Source organism: Alexandromys fortis, unplaced genomic scaffold (assembly GCF_014885135.2).
Source record: "Alexandromys fortis isolate MF-2015 unplaced genomic scaffold, M_Fortis_MF-2015_v1.1 scaffold_312, whole genome shotgun sequence".
In the NCBI taxonomy this organism is placed as follows: domain Eukaryota; kingdom Metazoa; phylum Chordata; class Mammalia; order Rodentia; family Cricetidae; genus Alexandromys; species Alexandromys fortis.
Genome location: NW_026068184.1, coordinates 222,094 through 242,100, shown reverse-complemented (window position 1 = coordinate 242,100; position 20,007 = coordinate 222,094). Strand labels below are relative to the sequence as shown.

Here is a 20,007-nt window from a genome sequence, read left to right as displayed (position 1 = left end):
TAGAAACCAAGAAATGCCTGTATGAAGTATATGTTTACTGGACCTTCCTTTCTTCTTTTGCCATCTAAAGTTGAACTCTCATCTATGATCCTCCTATAATCCTTACATCTTCACAAGGTTACACCCCTCATTGCCATAGGATCCCTAAAAAGACGGGGATGAATTAAGAAGAAAATATTTCAGTCAAGCTGAACGTGGTGGCATATGCCTTTACACCCAGAGGAGGTAAGTGAACTCTGTGAGCAAGGCTATCCTGGTCTATAGAGGGAGCTCCTAAACCAACCCACATCCCCGAACATTGCCAAAAGAAATATTTTGAGCAAAAAGAACCTGACAGCAATCTGTCTTTAATATGTATGTATGTTGCTTTAGCTGGCCTGAAACTTGCTATATAGACCAGGTTGGCCTTTACACTCAGAAGTCTATCTGCCTCTGCCTCCTAGGATTAAAGGTATGTGCCATCATAGCTGTTGCCTTAACATGACTGATAGAAGAAAAAATAAAATCAAGAAAGTAAAGACAGGGAAAGGGATGCAGTAGTTATTGTAGAACTAAGAGTGTAGTACAGTGCTAGTGTTTGCCAAGCAGTCAAATCCAAACAACACACACACAATATTGTACCAACTAACAATTAGCTAATCAGAAAGCTCATGCCTTTTCAGTTTTTCAGACAGGACCTCACTACGTACCCCTGGTTGGTCTGAACTCTTGGAGATCTTATTCTTGAGAGTGGAAATTAAACATGTATGCAACTGTGCCTACTTCTCCCACCCCCTTATTTGGTTTCTCCAGACAGGGATTCTCTATGTAGCTCTAGCTATCCTGGAACTCAATATGTAGATCAAGTTGGTCTCAAATTTAGAGATCTGCTTGACTCTGCCCCCAACCACCGAGTTCAAAGGCATGCTACACTACCACCACACTAGTTTTATTTTCTTTAATCCCAGCACTTGGAGGAAGAGGCAGCCAGATCATCTTCTGGTGAGTTCAAGGCCGGCCTGATCTACAGAGCTAGGTCCAGGACAGCTAGGGTTACACAGGGAAACCCTACCAAATAAATAAATAAATTTATCCTGTGTTGTGTGAAGGTCAGAGAACAACCTGTGGGAGTTAGTTCTCTCCTTCTGCCATGTCAGTCCCAGAATTTTGCAAGCTCAGGTTCTAATTATGGCAGCAACTGGCACCGAGTTCTTTCACAGGCACATATTTAAATGAAATGCAGAGAATACATAAATCTAGAGATCAGTAGTTGTTAGGGGCTAAGAACAAGGTATGACTTTCAAGGTTCCTTCTGGGATTGTCTTTTATGCCCTGGCTTCTTCTAAGTAATGTACTGTGTTACATGCTACAACACAGATGAATCTCAAAAAAATGCTCTTGTGCACATATGCAATGCCAGGGCAGAGGGATTTCCTTGAGTTCAAGGTCAACTTACCGCAAAATATTATTTATGTATGGTTATTATTACATGGTTTATTACCATATCTAGACCCTCCCCCAATTACTTATTTATTTGATGACTATTTTGAGTGTTTTGGCTGCATGTATGTCTATGTACCACTTGCATGACTGTGGGGGGGTTGTTGGATCCTCTGGAATTAGTTGTGAGCCTCCATGTGGGTGCTGGAAATTGAATGAAGGTTCTCTGGAAAAATAGCCAGAGCTCTTAACTGCTGAGCTATTTTTCCAGTGTGCAACAAGCACACGCACGCACGCAATTATATCCAACTGTACAAAGACACTCAGCTAAGCACAGAGGCTCATGCCAATAATCCTAATGTTCTGGATGTTGAGACAGGAGGATGGATGTAAGGCCAACTTAAGCCAGAGAATAAGTTTCAGGAAAGCCTAAGGTAATAAGAGTTTGTCTCAAAATTATGAGAAAACAAGAATATCTTATGGAGTGCTAGGTTACTGTACACAGAATAAGTTAATAGTTGTGACAGATACCCTACCATTATTCTAGTACTTTCTGTTCTCCTACCCACAAAAGGGCTTTTCTAAACCTCTCAGTACAAATTTTACCTTTTGTTTCTCTCTCCTGGATTTCCCGCTTCCTCTTAGCTTGCATGCTAAGCAGCCTTCTGCTTTTGACAGCACTGATCATGTCATCTGCTTCCATTTCGACTTGATGCTCAACCTTCACAATTTCTTTTTTCCTGTCCATTTTGCCTAGCCCATTCTCCTCTTTGCCATTTTCTTTATTTCTGGCTTCCATCTCTTTCCTCCTTTGTTTCTCTGCTCTCTTCTTATCATTCTCCTCCTTCAGCACAGCGAGACGCTCCTTCCACAACTCTGCAGACATCTGCTGTCTTGTCTCCATGTGGTCTTGGACAGAGTATGTCATGAGGATCCGGTGGCAGAGAGCTGTCAATATCCGTAGCTTCTCTTCTGATGTCAGCTCAAAGAATTCTGAGGTCTCAAGCTTCTCGAGGAACTCATCTTGCACCTCACTGTCCTCAAATGGTGAGGAATCTTTATTGTCATCTGTTTCTGAGCCCTCACTGTCCTCCTGGACATCACACCTGCGCAAGCAAAGCCGAACCAGCTCTGAGACAGAATGCAAAGTGAGGGGGATTTCTGACAGCTTCATCCCCAGTTCTCCATAGTCTTCGGCAATTTCATCCTGAAGTAAGGTCTGCAGCAGAATGACCAGCACTCTGTTCAAGTACAAAAACCCACCTTTATCTGCACTCAAGGCTTCCATTAGGGACACAGCAGTGATGGGGTACTGAGCATCAGGCAAGAGCAACCCAGAGTAACAGCTCAGGAACTCCACCACCAGGGCTACATCTCCAAAAAGCGTGTTGGGCAGCCCTTCAGGAGTATCTACCAGCCTGAATGTTGGGAGGTTTCTGCCGCCTAACTCCTGGTCCTCATACCGTTTCTGCTTTTCTAACTTCTCCAGCATTTCTTTCTCTCTCCGTTCCTTGGCTTTTTCCCGCAACCTCTCTTTTAGCTCCTGCCGTTTCTTTTTCAAATATTCCTTTCGTTGCTCTTCAGACATAGAGGCCCACCTCTTTTTATGTTCCAGGAGCTCATAGCGTTTCTGCACAAGAGTCCGTAGCTCTTCTGGAAGACGGGCTCTATCTTCATTGGAGAGGATACGTGCTGTTTTGGAGATAACGCAGGACAGGGCACTCTTCTTGTCCTCTTTGTCTTTATTTTCTTTGTAATAGGCAATCAGATGCAGGGCAGCAGGAGGCAGGTGTTTATGAGGTTTACCCGAGGACCTTGGTACACCCCCAGAACTCCGGGGGGCTCGAGTCATCTTCTGGGTCCCTTTGGCCATATCCAACAAAGTCATCTGTTTCATTTTGGTCTTGGGAGTCTTCACACACTTGCTGGGTGATTTGGAACTGCCTGTGGACTTCTGTCCATTCAAGATGCCTTTGCCTCTGCCCCTGGCCTTCAAAGGTTTGTCGCTGTGCTTCCCTGGCTTCTTGGTGGATGGGCCTTTCTTAGGAATGTGAAAGCTGTGTAGTTTGTTGGGGGACATAATTTTCATCACCTCTTCCAAATGCTCTTCTGGAGACTTGGAATTCTTTGAGTTCTTCACTTTCAGTGGTGGGCCATTTAACGACTTCTCCAAGTGCACATGACACCATAGCTTAGGGTTTAGTGGGGAACTTAGAGAAGAATTGTCTCTTTTAGGTTTCTTTGAGGGCTTCCTGTCTGGAGATCCATTATTCCTCCTCTTGGTAGAGGGATTGAGAGTCATGTACTAAAATTTAAGAACAGGAACAAAATTACTGTTAAAAATCTAAGTGCAGCAAGCAACATCTAAGCACTGTAGTGGTGCACTTCCCCACCATACACGGAAGAAGCTCCACATCCAGGGCTACACCACAGTGACACCATGTCTCAAAACAAAACTATACTCTGCTGATGTCATGGAGTCATATCTATAATCCCAAATGTAGGCAGTGGAAGCAAGAGAATCAGAAGTTTGAGGTCTGTCTGTTACATACCAAGTATGAGGCCAGCCTAACTCACATCAGATTCTGTCTCAATGTTCCCCATCACTCAAAATGTACATTGGGAAGCTGTACAGTTCAGTGATAGGATGCTTTCCTAGTTTATGTGAGGAATTGGGATCCACCTTCAGCTTTGCAACAAAAGCCCATCATCCTTTGACATCAGATGCTTTACACAACTAGCTCTTTGTTTACATATGCATTAGTGGTTCTCAAAGATTTTAATAAAATCTATGAATACTTTCTCCAGCTGTAACAATACACAAAAACTATGCATACAATCTCCAAAATCTATCCATGAACCTCAGATTAGTAATAAATGACCCAGAAAACAGCAGCATCTCAAGACTTTAAGAAGTACTACTCTGGGAGAGGAGAGGCACTGGGCAGAGAAGAGGAGAGGAAACTGAAGTCAGATGTAATATATTAGAGAACTAAAAAACAAAATAGGACTCTCAACCTGGGGACATGATTCAATGGTAGAGCCCCTACCTAGAATCCCCCAGTGAGGGGCTGGAGTGTGGCTCAGTGGTAGAGCACCTGCCTAGAATCCCCCAGTAAGGGGCTGGGGTGTGATTCAGTGTGGCTCACTTGCTTAACATGTAAGAGCCTGTATTCCATCCCTGAAAATGGGGTGTTGGAGGGAGTAGTCCTGTTCTTGAAACAGTTATATCTTCATCCTTTGATTTTATGTTTCAGCTTCAATAGTTTGTGCTTTAAGTAGAATATACTACCTAAATCATTTGTCTCAACCCAGAGGCATATGTTACTGTGAAAACATAACAATGCCGAACGATAGATAACACTGTTCAGATAAAGAACTCTCCTGACCTTGTTTCCTGGTTTTATAAACTCTTTCTTGCCTTTTCCCATGAGAAAACTCACTTCTATGACTACATCTACAAGCTCTATAACGTCTCATTTCTTTTATATACAGTTCTTTAAAAATCTGATTACATTTCATATTCATCCTGTGTTTTGGGGGGTGGCATGTACATGCCAAGTTGGGTGTGTAGAGGTCAGATGAAAATGCAGAGGAGCTGGTTCTTTCTTCCCACCACGTGGGTCACAGGAATTGGATTAAGATGGTTGGCCTTGGCCACAAGTATCTTTACCTACTGAGCTCTATTGCCAGTCCTGTTTATCATGTTCGAATGTCCCTGATTCATTCTCTCTGGCACCCTAGTCTATAATCTTGCAATATCACAAGACTATAAATCCACTCATTTTATCACATTTTCTACATCCTAACCTGTTGGTTTAAAGAGATGTGGTGTCAGTGCCAGGCATGGTGGCTCACACCTATGATCCTAGCACTCAGGAGAGAGGCATAAGGATTCACAAGTTTCAGGACAGCTAGGGCTACACAGTGAGACCCTGTCTGAAAAAAAAAAACACAAACAAATAACTCCACAAATAAATAAAAAGGATAAGATCTCATTATAGTGCCCAGGATGGCCTCAGGTCTCTGGACTCAAGCCATGATCCTAAGCAAGCCTGAGCAGTAGATGGGACTCAGAGAATGGACCACCATGGCTGGCTTCCACTCTTCACCTCAATTTAATTTTAGGCAGTCATTACAATCCAGCTCACATAAACCTACAATTTCCTTCATATTCTGTATTTACTTGGAAAACCCCAGTTTGCTCTGCCCCTGGCTGTACATGTTCATCGTAAACATGGTTAGAACAAAAACAAATCCATCGCCGGCACACCAAGAGACCCGAGCTGGCCCCACACTCACAGTACATGCCCTTCAAGTCCACCCTTCCCACTACAACACTCGCCTCTTCTGGCTCCTCAGGAGTGCATGCCTCATTTCCCTCACACAGAATTAGGTAAGAGGATTCTGGCATGGTTGCTTACACCTATAATCCAAGCACTCCAGAGGCCGAGGTTGAAAGACTGTCATGCATGAGTCTGAGGTCAGCTAGGACTACAGTATGAGACACTACATCAGAAATGAAACAAAAGGTAGGACAGGCAGAGGAACTACACCACACACCTGGAATTCTAACAGTTGGGAAATTGGGAGGATTTCCTCATATTCAGTCAGACTATGCTATAGTGTCAGTTTCAAACACAAACCAAATAGACTTAAGAGTCTAGAACCTGGCCCACTGGTCACACCAGGAGTTTCTATTTAAATATGTATTAGAAATTTGTAACCGATCATAATATTCTAAAAAATGTACTTATAAGTAAGGTGTGAAATGTACAAGCCTGCAATTTCAGCACAGACAGGGGCAGGAGGGTTAGGAGTTCAAGGTCAGCCTGGGCTATATGAAATCATGTTTCAAAACAAAAAACCCAAAACAAGTCAAAATAATGAAGTTGACTGTTAAGATATAAACAGCAGCTCATTTTAGCTAACAGGAAAATGACAAGTAAGAACTTTCACTCTAGGAAGCAGCTACGCATGAGCACAACCTGAGAGACTTCCCATTCATTTTTGTTTTTACTTATTTGTCAAGACAGGGATTCTTTTCTGTAACAGCTCTGGCTGTCCTGGAACTCGCTCTGTAGACCAGGCTGTCCTGGAATTCACAAAGATCCATCCGCCTGCCTCTACCTCCCAAGTGCTGGGATTAAAGGCGTGTGCCATCACTCCCTGGCGAGACTTCCCATTCTTGAATGGCCAGGGCTAACTGGAGAAAATTGAGGGAGTAGATTGCACGCACACAGGCTAGGGAACAGATGCAGACTACAAACCATGAGCTTGAGAGCCCCTAAGATGGGCACAGGGGAATTAGCTAAGGTAATAGGAACCTAAGAACCAAGAGGTAAAAATATGACGCTCTTGATAGCGGTAAGGGAGCTATCAAGGGTTAAACTGATTACTAAGATGTCCAACAATGTCAACTGAGTTTTAGCCAGGCATAGTGGAGCATGGCGGTTATCCTGGCATTCAGGAGGGAAGGAGGAGGGACAGTTCAAAGAGGATCACCTGGACTACACAAAACTCTGTCTCTAAGAAAGAAAAATTAAACATTAAGGACGGAATTAAAGAAGAAACCAATAGAACCACAACAAAACAAAAAGCAGAACAGTCTTAATTGAGAGGCTAGGTCACTCAAACTCTTCTGGCTATTGACTAACCTCCCCCCCAACTTTAAAGCCCAAACAGAATTACAGGGCCCACTGGCACATGCCTATCAATCAGCCCCTCAGGAGGCTGAGGCAGGACCGGCTACATAATGAGATGCTATCTAAAAATGGAATTAAAAAAAACAGCACTATTAACTATGTCTTTTAGCTGGCTGCTTTAGTGCCCAACTAAAACTGAATGTTTTGCTTTCCAATAGCCTCAAGACAGAGGTTTTATCATCTTAAAGAACTTGAATTCTAATCATGACTCCTGGGATACATTCCCCCAATATAGAGTTTCCTGGTTGTAGTTTCCCAAAACTAAATATAAAAATGTTAAAGAGAACAGAGAAACCCTGTCTCGAAAAACTATAAAAAAAAAAAGTTAAAGAGAAATAAGCAAAAATGGATCTTATTCAAGGTTACATTCGATTCACAGACAATATTATGAGTACTTCAAAGAGCAGAGTATTTCTGAGACTGTCTTGCAAAACCCAGCAGTAAGTGAAAACAAGTAGATGCTTTCAGGCTGGTGCTCAAGCAGCCCAAACAACTGCACAACAGTATAAACATAACAAGGCTCCAGCTGACGCTCAGGAATATGCCCTAAAGTCTTAAAAAGAAAAAGAGACTGGCCAGGCAGTGGTGCACTCTTTTAATCCCAGCATTTGGGAGGCAGAAGCAGAAGCAAGCGAATCTCTGAGTTTGAGGCCAGTCTCGTCTACAAAGCAAGTTATGGGACAGCCAGGACTATCGCACAAAGAAACCCTGTCTCAAAACCAAAAAAAAAAAAAAAAAAAAAAAAAAAAAAAGGAGGGACCAATCAAGCTACAAAGATTTTCTTTATAGGCACTTTTAATAGCTATCATTAGAACTAGAATGTCCAATTTAATGACTCTATTTTTATTTTATTTCTAAATAATTCAAATTTAAAGCAAGCTTCTTTCACTTCTGTTTAGATATGCACTGTTAAGAAGAAATAATTCAGACAGCTAGTTAAGTGAGACGAGTTCCAGCCACTATTTATCAAGTCGTACCACATTAAAAAAAATTTCTTTTCTAAAAAATGAAGAAATGAACTCACCCAACCCCCTCCCAACAGGCCGGCTCCCGGAATGAGCAGTCCTTCAGTAGCTGGATCATCTCAGCATGGAGCATGCTGGCAGTCACAGCCAAATGGGAGCCGGCATGGCTGGACTCAGGGGGATCTGAAAAAGTATAAAACCACTTATGTGCTAAGGGTCTCCCTATCTTCCACTCAGCACAATTCAGTACGACTAATGGGGGAGGGGGTGTGGAAAAACCAGAATAAAAACAGCAAAATTTTTTGGTGAAGGCGCTTTCTCATGGCTAAATAATTATGACAGAAACATGAGAGGCCAAAAGAAAAACAGAGTATATAGTATTTTACTTTGTTCCCACCAAAGAACAGTACCACTAGGACAGTATGTCAAAGAAAACATTTCGTGATCTATAATAACAGAAATAATCTGCAGCAATTCAATCTGAAACTGAATTTAATAAATAAAATAAAAGCAGTATATCTAAGCAGTCAGACCAATTAGAAAACATTGTCAATCTCTCTCTCTCTCCTTTTTTTCTGAGACAGGGTTTCTCTGTAGCTTTGGAGCCTGTCCTGGAACTAGCTGGTCTCGAACTCACAGAGATCTGCCTACCTCTGCCTCCTGAGTTCTGAGATTAAAGGCGTGCGCCACCACCACTCAGTTTAGAAAACATTGAGTACCTGGCATCTCAGTAGTGTGCATGTTTATGTGATTATATATACGAGTGCAGGTGAGCTGAGTGGTCAAAGGCGTCAGATTTGTAGATGTGAAGTCTCAGCTAGTTCTGAGCTGCCTGACGTGGTATGTTAAAGTTGGGTCCTCTAAATGAGAAGCAAGTGCCCTCTTAACCACTCAGCCACTAACACCCGACTCACATACCTAATTCTTATTTCAGTAGCTTGGGCTGTAGGCCCCTATTTCTGTATGGTGTAGCAGCCAGGCAAAAAAGCCATAGGCCCAGTCTGAGCTGATCACGTAGCTCTGCAGACAAGCTGTCTCTGCATAACAATAGCAAGGATGTACTGCTCCTTTCTTTCGTTAGAAATGTAGATCTCCTGAGGAGAGGTGTTGGCTGAAACTGGTCAGCATGTTTGATGCTTATTTCTTGGTAATTTGGAGGAAGTCTTATAGATATGCTAATTCATGGCCTACGTGACAGCTAACATACAGGTAGATGCAGACGTGACTAAAGGCCATTCACCAGGGTTACCTAGGATACAGCCTAAGGTGTTTTCCTGCTCAATTTATGGGATGATATATAAACTGTTTGGAGAATAAACGGGAGAGATCTTGCCCTTCTTTAATGACCATATAAGTTGTGTCTGATTATTCCTCGCGACTGCGTACCAGTCCAGTTAGGGAAGATAATTATCTGTGTTGGACCCACACAGGCTTCAACATTGGGCTTTTTATATCTGTTTGTTTTGAGGCAGGGTCTCTCTATGTAGACATGCATGTCCTGGAACTTACTCTGTAGAGAGACTATACAGTTGAACTCACAGAGATTCACTTACTTCTTGAGTGCTGGGATTAAAGTCAGGTGTTACCACACGAACACAGCTCCAGTCTCTCTTTCTCTCTCTCTCTCTCCTCTCTCTCTCTCTCTTTTTAAATTCACTGAAAATGGGATGGAACCAGATCCTCTCACAATAGACAAGTATTCTACCACCGAGAGACAACTCCAACCTTTCCTACTCTTCTCATTCACTCAATACAACAAAGTAGGAATTTGAGGGTAATATTCATATAGAACTTACCTCATTCTCTATATAGTTTTAGTAAGTTACCTGGGAAGGTTTTTTAGATTTTGTTTTAATGTAGTGCTTGATACTGGGCCCATAACTTCACACACAGAGGTAAGAGGAATGGAGACCAAAATAAATAAATAAATAAATAGGTAGATAGATAGATAAATAAGGGGGAGGGACTAGGCCAAAGTCTTGGCTCATCACCCACTTTTATTTGGTTCTAGCAATGGTTGTCCTTGAATGCAGAGATCTGTCTGCTGTCTGCCTCTGCATCCCAAGTGCTAGGATTAAAGGCATATATCACCACACTTGGCTCAGTTTTCCTTTATAAAATATTAACATCTTGGTTAGTGTTTTGTTAACTAAGCTAGAATTTCCTCTGGAAAGAGGAACCTCAATTGAGAAAATGCTTCCAACAGCTGCACACAGGCAAGACTATAAAGCATTTTCTTGATTGATGATTGATGCGGGGATGCCCAACTTCCTGTGGGTGGTGCCACTCCATGGCTGGGCAGATGGCTGTGAGTTATATAAGAAAGCAGCCAAGGGAGCCACAGGGAATAAGCCAATAAGTATCATTCCCTCCATGGTCTCTGCTTCAGCTCCTGAATGAATTATCAACTGTTAAAGAGTCCAAAATCTGAGTGGGCATTGGTGGCTCACACCTTTAATCCAGTACTCAGGAGGCAGAAGCAGGCAGATCTCTGAGAGTTCCAGGACAGGCTCCAAAGCTACACAGAGAAACCCTGTCTCAAACAAACAAACAAGAGTTCAAATTCTATCTGGACAGTGTGCCACAAGATTTTAATTCCAACATTCAGGAAGCAGAGGTAGGTGAATCTCTGAGAGTTAAGGCCAGCCTGATCTACCAAACTAATTCCAGGATAGTCAAAGAAACTTTGTCTTGAAGAGTTCAAAATCTGCCATAAATCTAATTCTACTGTGAGTTACTAGAAAAAAGAAGCTTATCTAGCAATGTTCTACTTAAGTGTCCAACATTAACAGGGACCTTACCTTGTAAGGGTCAAGTAAAAAGTCACTGAATTTGCTAGGCAGGGAATATTTCTTCACCAATTCATCTTCTACCACCCAAGGTGCATTTTCACCAGTACCAGCACGTAAGGCATTATGCCGAATAAAGTACCGAAGAATCTCCTTATTTGGTGGCCTCTCTGTTCGAATCAAGCTGTCTGCTGGCACATTGCTGATGATCTAGGTAAAAAGGTAACAAAGAACTCAGCACTGGGGCCAGAAGCAGGTAGGCAATAAAAACAAATACAGCCTTTCATGGGAGTGCTGGGGTGGGGAGGGTGGGGGGTAAGCGCACCTATAAATTAGAAACGGCAAATTTTTGAGATAGAATTTCAACTTAAAATTCCAATAAAAATGTCAATTAAAATGAGTACACTTTCAAACTCCACACCATCAACTTCTCTAGCTATAGCTTCATCCTAGGAAAAAAATGGAAAGTCTTTTAGTAGGAAAAGAGGATGAGGATTACCTAAAGATCCGTCCTTCAAGGGTTCATGTTGGTACATACAGATAACCTCAGTACTGAGAGGCTGAGGGAGGAAGACAGTGAGCTTGTAGGCTAGCCTAGGAAACATATAGCCAGATCTTCTCTCAAAATTACATAAGAAAACTGGGTGGTGGTGGAAGTAACACACACCTTTAATCCCAGCACTCGGGAGGCAGGTGAATATCTGAATTTGCACCATCTGATTTACAGAGTGAGTTCCAGGACAGCCAGGGATACACAGAGAAACCCTGTCTCAAAAACCAAACAACAAACAAACAAGCCACAAAACAAAAACACACACACACAAAAGAAAAAAAAAAAAGCAGTTGTTTGGGCCTCACCAAACCGAAAACTCCAGTCAGAGGCAGTACCAGCAGGAGAGCTGAGGAGTCTCCATGTTTCATAAGCTGCTCCGGTGACTATTTTATATGCTACCATTTCACTTTACAGTTTAAGAAAATTTAATGAAACCACAGATGCTTAAGTAAATGAAAGGGAAAAGATACACAAAATACATTTATTATATTATTTTTTTACCTTTGAAAGCCACTTGAGTCCTAACTACTGATAACCAAATTCATATTCACCAATGATCATCTCCAAGTGAGGGATGATAGGTCATTTATTTTTTGTTCACACTTTGCCTTCCCATAACCAGAGCTTATTATGACTTGTGAACAATTTGTACCATCATTAGGAAAATAAATGGAAGTAGATGAGATTCACCAGCATGTTTTAACTAGCTAATCACTAAATGAGAAGTAAGAAATCTACCTATCCAGCTATGTGTTCAGACCACCAACTATAAAATAGTAAGAGTTGTCAAAATTCTAAGCAATGGAGAGAGCAACAGAACAATACAAAAGTCCCCCCCTCAAACCTGCAAAACAAAAACAAAAACAAAAAACATGATGCCAAACTCCTGTAATCCCAGCACTCAGGATACAGAGGCAAAATGATGGTTACAAATTTGAGACCAACTTGGATTACACAGCCAGGTTTAAGGCAGCCACATTATACAGCAAGACTCTGTCTCAATGCAAAAAACAAAAGAATTGGCTGGCAGTTCTTGCCATAGAAGATCTTTCCCAGGGTTAAACCACACAGGGCCGGGCAGATTTTTTGTATAAAAATATTATCTATGAAAACAAACACAATTATTTTCAACATCCTAGTCCTCTTTCCAATTAAGCTTAAAATTTATTCATGTATATGTAGAAACACCAGAAAGAATATACCAGTATTTCTTAAATCTAAGATATAATCAATGAAACGATATATTCTATTTACAACTTAAAACTGGTTTTTTGACACAAGGTCTCACGAGCCCAGGCTGCCCTCAAACTCACTGTGCGACAAAGAATGACCTTCAACTCCTGATCTTCCTGCTTCCATCTCACAATTACTAGGATAAAAGCTAAGAAATAAATTCTTGTTTGTAAATACATCCGGACTCTCAACATATTAAAGAATATAAAAAAGCAAGACTGGAAATAGCCCAGTGATAGTACTTGTCTAACTCCAGGAAGAGCTGGGATTGAACCTTAGTCCCACAAGAAAAATTAAAAATGTAAAAGTCAAACACATATCTCAAGAAAAAGACTGGGGATGTAACTCAGTAAAGAATATTTGCCTACCATAGCAAGGCCCTGAGTTCAATATCCAGGACCTGAGTAAGAAAGTTTTTTTTTTTTTTTTTAAAAAGTAAAAAGTTGTATAAATGATGTTAAGGATACTGACTATAACAGCTTATTAGCTTGAAGTCTTACAGGATCCCTTATAAAAGCACTAACTACGGGAGTTGTCTTGTAACTTCATTTACGTTATAATTAACTCTTTTACGTTATAATTAACGACATGACTAAGAGCAACGGTTCATTTTCAAATTGAGATTCTCAAATGCAAAGTTATTCTTCAATCCACTATTTCCTATGAAGAAAAGGCATACTACCTTCTGAAGAAAAAAGTCAGAAAACACTCCAAATTTTTGTAATGAAGACATTTCTTTCATTTTTCCTTAGCACATTTTCTCCAAGAAAACCACCCGTATATTTTCTTAAAATCTATTAATGTAAGAGGTTTAACCAACCTTATCTTCATTTTGTAGCTTCACATCGTATTTGTGAGGCAGAAATTTTGGAGGAGCCCATTTCCTTTCTCCTTTTTTTAACGAAGTAGGAAGTTTTCGTGGAGACCTACGTGCTCTGTCATCTAGTCAAATCAACAGAAAAGTAGCAAATAATAAATTATTTTAATTTAACTTATTCACTCACAACTAATAACTTTACTCAATTCCTCACTTACACCAGTTACTGGGTGATGTGACCCAAAGATGGATGTAATACCTGTAAATTAAGGAGCTAATCTACGCAGGTCAGTTAGGTAAATAACTACAATGCCACAATACAGTCTGACAAACACGAATACTGTGAGAGTACAGAAAAGAAACACTCTGGAAGGTAAGCATTAAACACCTAAAAAGAGTATGACTTATGGGCTAAAATGATGGCTTGGACCAGATTCCCAGCACCCACATGGTGGTTCACAACTGTCTGTAACTCCAGAGAGAATCCAATGCCTTTATCTGGCCTCCGTGGGCACCAGGCATCCATGATGGAGATATATATGTAGGCAAAATACCTATACATATGAAATAAATAAGTAAATAAAACAAGGTTAAATATATCAGGATAACTGCCACTGTTAAATCTAACAAAAAAAATTAAACAACTGGGGCTGGAGAGATGGCTCAGAGGTTGCTCTTTCAGGACAGAGATCTGGTTCCCGCACTCACATGATGACTCACAAGCATATGTGATTCCAGTTCCAGGAGACTCTAATGCCTTCTGGTGGCCTTTGTGGACACTGCATGCATGAGGTGCACAGATATACATGCAGGTGAAAAAACCATTAACAGAAAATAAAGTAAAACAAAAAACAAAACAAAACAAAAAAAAAACCCAACAACCAAACTGGCTATTTTTCCAGAGAACCTGGGTTTGATTCCCAGCACCCAAAAAGCAGCTCACAACCATCTGTAACTCCAAAACTCCAATTCCACAGAATCTGAAAATGTCTGGCCTTCAAGGACATCAGGCATGCAAGTGGTGCACAGACATACATGCAGGCAAAACACTCACGCACATAAATTTTTTTAAAATTCAAAAAGTAAAACAAGTCTTTAAAAAAAAAAATCTCTGTACCTGGCAAATAAGAGGTCATCTGTAACCTGATTAGAAACTGTATCATAAGTCATTAAAAGGCAGAAATTAATACAGGCTTGGTGGCAAACATTTCATACACCTGTAGCCCCAGAACTCAAGAGTAAGGCAAGTATGGATTACAGCAAATTACAGTCCTAGGCTGTCAAAGGAGCTGGTGAAGGAAAGGTGCCAAGTAGAGCGGCACAAGCCTACTTCTCCAGGTAGAGGCAGACAGGTCAGGAGTTGTCCCAAAGCAAAGAAGTAGAAAAATGTAAAAAGACAGAAGTTAAATCATAACAGTACAAAGGAATCAGCCACTGGTCAGCAGGAAGAGAAGACAATAAATATTCTCAAGAATCTTGGGATAAACAGGACCTAAGTGTATCATTGGACATGGTGGTGCACACCTATATATAATCCCAACTACTGGGAGGTACAAACAGGAAGATCAGAAATTCAAGGCTAGTCTTGGTCACAAGAGACCCAGTGTTATAAAAAAAAACAAAGAATAAAACATCAAGCCAAAATATGAACACATTGTTAACACATTATGTTCCTGCCCATATATTAACCCTTTCCTCCCACCTCACGAAAACAATTTTCAACCTCAGGTAATCAGAATTCCCTCATTTTGAGGGCCGATGAGATGGCTCAACAGCTAAGAGCACTTGCTGTTCTCCTCTAGGACCCAGGTTCGGCTCCCAGAACCCACACTGGATGACTCACTATCACCTGCAACTCTGATCGAGAGGGTCTTTCTCTTGACCTCTGTGCACCTACACACATATAGTATATACACTTATACAGACTCACACACATATAATACAAAAAGAATAAGCTTATAATAAAACTTCAGAAGAGAAACTGGAAATGGTAGGCATATGCGTTGAAAACAGAACAGAAAAAAATAGATGAAATGACAACACTGAAAGGCCAGTTACAGCTAGCCTCAGAAGTTTCCTTTAGACTACCATAAGGCCTTCTAAAATAATCAGTATGGATCCAAAACATCTGGACACAATAGAATGGATGGCAGGCAAAGTGGCAACTAAACTAGTGAAGTGAAATTATTTGATCAACAGATACAGATCATACATAACAAACACTGTGCCATCATAACTACTGCAGTTAATTTCCTTATCTAAACAGTCAAAATTAAATAAATGATAAGTGTTTAGGATGTGGTAGCACTGTCAGAGCACATTTTCTAATGAGCAATGGTCTTAGTTACTCTAACTGTTAATTATTTTAGTCTCCAGGTCTGAACAAATTATTTTTGGATATTGCAGTGTTTCAGAATTCAAGAGGTTTCTACCTAGGATAGTCAGATACAAAGAGACAAACAGAAAAATGGAGTATCTGAAAGACATCACACTAGCTTACACTGTAAAGAACAGGAGGGATTAGAACGTGCTTTGTCTACCTAGATCACTGCCTTCTCTCTATACACATGTACATGCTCTCAGCTTTAAGAGGAAAGAGGGAAAGGCATGATGGCACACATCTTTTATCCCAGCAGTAGGGAGTCAGAGGCAGGCTTATCTCTCTGTGTGTGTGTGTGTGTGTGTGTGTGTGTGTGTGTGTGTGTGTGTGTGTGTGTGTGTGTGTGTTCCATACCAGCCTGGTCTACCTAGTAAGTTCCAAGCCAGCCAAGGCTATATTGTAAGACCTTGTCTCCAGAAAACAAACAAACAAACAAAAAACAACAATAACTAAAGCATAGGAAAGAGTCCTGGGTGTATGTTGGTGCACACTTGTAATCCTAGAATTTAGGAGACAGAGACAAGAGAACCTCTCCAAATTTGAGGCCAGCCTAGACTACAGACTCTGACTCAAAAGAAAAAAAGAAGAGTAAAAGAAATACAATTTTCTTTACCATCTTGGTTAGGAATAGTCTTAATTATTTAGGGAGCTTTAAGTCCTAAGTCACATGGATATTTCAGTGGCTTTTTGAATCACAACGAATACAATCATGCCTATATAAAAACAAATTATGCATATGGTTGCTAAAGAATGTTAGATCAACTCAGGAGCAAGGCCAGCATCATACATACTAATACTCTCTCTCCTGCCTTCATCCTCTTTGACTACTGTCTCTTTCTTCTGGTGGTCCTGAGCCATTTGACTGGAATTCTCTTTGTCACTTGATGGAGAATCACAAGACCCATCAGATTTCTTCTCAGCAGCCTCTTCATCAACTTTCTCCAAAGGATGAATCTTCACAATCTTTACCTTCAGCATTTTCTCCTTTCCAACCTATACAAATGATAGAGAAAATTAAGAGATACTTAATAAATAGACTTAGAAATCTAAAGAAATAGAAAACATGACCTAGTAGTATACATGCCTAATATGGCGATTTGAGTAAGAATGGCTCCCATAGGCTCATATATTTGAATGTTTAGTCACCAGAGAATGGCACTATCTGAAAGGATTAGGGCCTTCTGAGTAGAAATGTGTCACTGGGGGTGGGCTTTGAGCTTTCAAAACTGCAAGATAGTCCCGGTATGCCTGTCTGTCTCTCTGCCTGTGTATCAGAACGCAACTCTCAGCTACTGTTCCATGCTATATGTGCTTCCATACTCCCTGCCATGAAGACAATAAACTAAGCCTCTGAAACTGTAAGCAAGCCCTCTCAGTTAAATGCTTTCTTTTTATAAGAGTTACTTTAGGTTGGGTGGTGTTAATACACCTTTAATTCCAGCACTCAGGAGGCAGAAGGAGGCAGATCTCTGTGAGTTCAAGGAAGCCTGATCTACAGGGTTCCAGGACAGCCAGAGCTCCACAGTAAAACCCTGACTCAAAAGAAAAAAAAAAAAGATCCTTTAATCACGGTATCTCTTCACAGCAATAAACAGTGACTTAGGATGCCTAGCAAACAAAATTCACGAACACTCTCGAGTATCTAGGTATAGTGAACTTCGTTTCTCAGATTTCCATTTTTATTTCTTAACAAATAAAATGAACCTGACACAGTATCATGTCTATAACTCCAGCACTTGTAAGGGTGGGGAAGAATTGCTTTGAGTTCAAAGCCAATCTGCAATAGTGAACTAAAGGCCAGCATGGACTTCAAAGACAGTTTCAAAAATCAACTAAACCAATGGTTCTTCACCTTCCAAATGCTGTGGACACCTCATGTTGTGATGACCCCCAATCATAAAATTATTTCATTGCTACTTTATAATAATTTTGCAAACCACTATGAATCGTAATGTAAATATCTGATATGTATGATATCTGGCTGTGACCGACAGGTTGCGAACCACTTAACTAAACAAACAAACAAAATGATCTGGTACAAAAGTACCAAGTCATAATCTATAATCCCCAGAAGGCTGAGGCAAGATCAGGACCTTTCCAGCATCTCCTATATAGTGAATTCAAGGTCAGTCTGGGCTACACAGCAAGACCCTGTTTCAACAACAAAAGAAAATTTTAAAATAGGGGGCTGATAAGATGACTCAGCAATTAAGAACACTTGCTCTTGGCAGAGGTCAGGGGTTTGATTCCTATCACCCATATGGTGGCTCACAACTATCTGTAACCCCAGTTCTAGGGGAATCCAACAGGTACACATTTGGTATACATATATTCATGCAGGCAAAACATTCATACACATAAAGTAAAATAAATGACAATATTTTATTGCATAATTCATGTACTTATGTACTAAGAGAAATTGTGCTAACCTAAAATGTATGCCAAGTACAGTTCAAGAACTTATATGTTTTTGGTTTATTTTCTGAGAGGGTCTCACTGTAGATCTGCACAACCTGGACCTTATCATGTAGAGCAGACTTGTCTAATCCTTGTGGTAACTCTCCTGTCCTTTTTCTCTCAAGTACTAGGATTACAAGTGTGCATAACCATACCCAGATGAGAGCTTTCATTTTTCAAAAATAAACTGCACAAATCAATATCCAATCGTTACAGAACCTATCTGCTAAAGGACTCTTTTTTTTCCACTTACTCACCCTTCAGTGCCTGTTACAAATCAGTTGTCTGGGTCTATATTTGGATGTTAGTCTACTGCATTAATTGTCTTACCACAGGAACTAAATTAGCTGGGAATAGTGGCACATGACTATAATCCCAGAACTCTAGAGGAAGTTGCAGGAGGGCTGACACAAGAAAAGGTAAGCTGAGTTCTATGGATTTCTATAACAGCCTGGGCAAAATAAAAATCCTACCTCAAAAATACATGAAAACAAGGGAGAGGGAGGGAGGGAGAGAGGGTGTGTGGGAGGGAGGGAGGGCGGGCAGCGCGCACAAGCACATGCTCAGTTATTAAAGAATGCAGGGGACCTGGGAGTGGTTCAAAGTGCCCAAATTGAACTGTTCACAACCTATGACTCCAGCCCAAGGAAAACCAGATACCTCTGACATCCATGGACACCTATATTCACATACGCATATCCACACAGGTAATTAACCAAAACACATTCTCTCCCTCACAGAGACTGACAACCATTCCTTTTTTTTTCTTTGTTTTGACTTCTGTATATGGAATCAAGGCTATATTCTTCTGTGATTTCTTTCTGCCATTGAGTATTCTAGGCCCTAAAAAAATATTTATTTAACTGCTGAGGATCCTAAGGTTATTTTCTCTTTGGACTATTATGAATAATACTAAAAAAAATTTTTTTTAAAGTGTATTAGTGTCTTGCCAATTTAAGTTACAGATTCCCTGAATCTGGAGTTACAGACAGTTGTGAGCTGTCATGTAAACTGGAAGTTGAACCTGGATCCTCTGGAAGAACAGTCAGTGCTCCTTACTGCTGAGCCATCTCTCCACCCCCTAAGAGTGTTTGTTCTCATACAAGTATCCTGAGGAAGTATTATGAGGATAAATGTTCAAGAGTGAAAGCTCAAAGTATATGCATATTCAATTGAATTGGCAATTCCAAATCTTTCACCAAAAGAGCTGCAGTGTTCACAATAGAGGTGATGAATGAAGGCTGGCAATATGGCTCAGAAGTAAAGCACCTGCTTAGCATGTGCAAGATTCTGAGTGCCAGACACAATACAGCAACAAGGGAGAAAAAAGCATGAGCAAAAAGCAATGCAAGAATAGTTTCATTTTCTTAGCAAACTTCGGCAATGGTTCAGATTTACTAATCTCATATGTATAAAATAATCTTGACTATGGCTTTGATTTGATTTCTAAAGTACAAATGAGTTTAAGCATCCTTTGCATCAAGTATTTTTTGTTCCATCTTTGTTTTGTTTTATTCTCTTATTTTGAGTGTTTTATTTTCAGTGCTGGGGATGGAGTCTAGGCCCTTGCTCATGTAAGGCAAATATTCCACAGACCCTTGATGGCAGATATATAGCCAGCAGCTATAACCCCCCCATCTTTTTCCATCTTGCAGATATATCCAATGCTTTTCTTTTTTTTTGTTTTTT

The 20,007-nt window shown here is 40.6% G+C and overlaps 1 protein-coding gene across 1 annotated transcript in view; it reads right to left on the bottom strand.

Moving 5' to 3' along the window:
• The window catches only part of Baz1b (bromodomain adjacent to zinc finger domain 1B), a 63,527-nt gene that overhangs the window by 28,111 nt on the left and 15,409 nt on the right, over window positions 1–20,007 (bottom strand). Inside the window, exons 4-7 of the mRNA XM_050129280.1 lie at window positions 16,653–16,854; window positions 13,485–13,606; window positions 10,891–11,088; window positions 2,026–3,724 (exon numbers count right to left, since the gene is read on the bottom strand). Coding sequence (XP_049985237.1) covers window positions 2,026–3,724; window positions 10,891–11,088; window positions 13,485–13,606; window positions 16,653–16,854 — 2,221 coding nt within the window. The remainder of the gene's footprint in view (window positions 1–2,025; window positions 3,725–10,890; window positions 11,089–13,484; window positions 13,607–16,652; window positions 16,855–20,007) is intronic.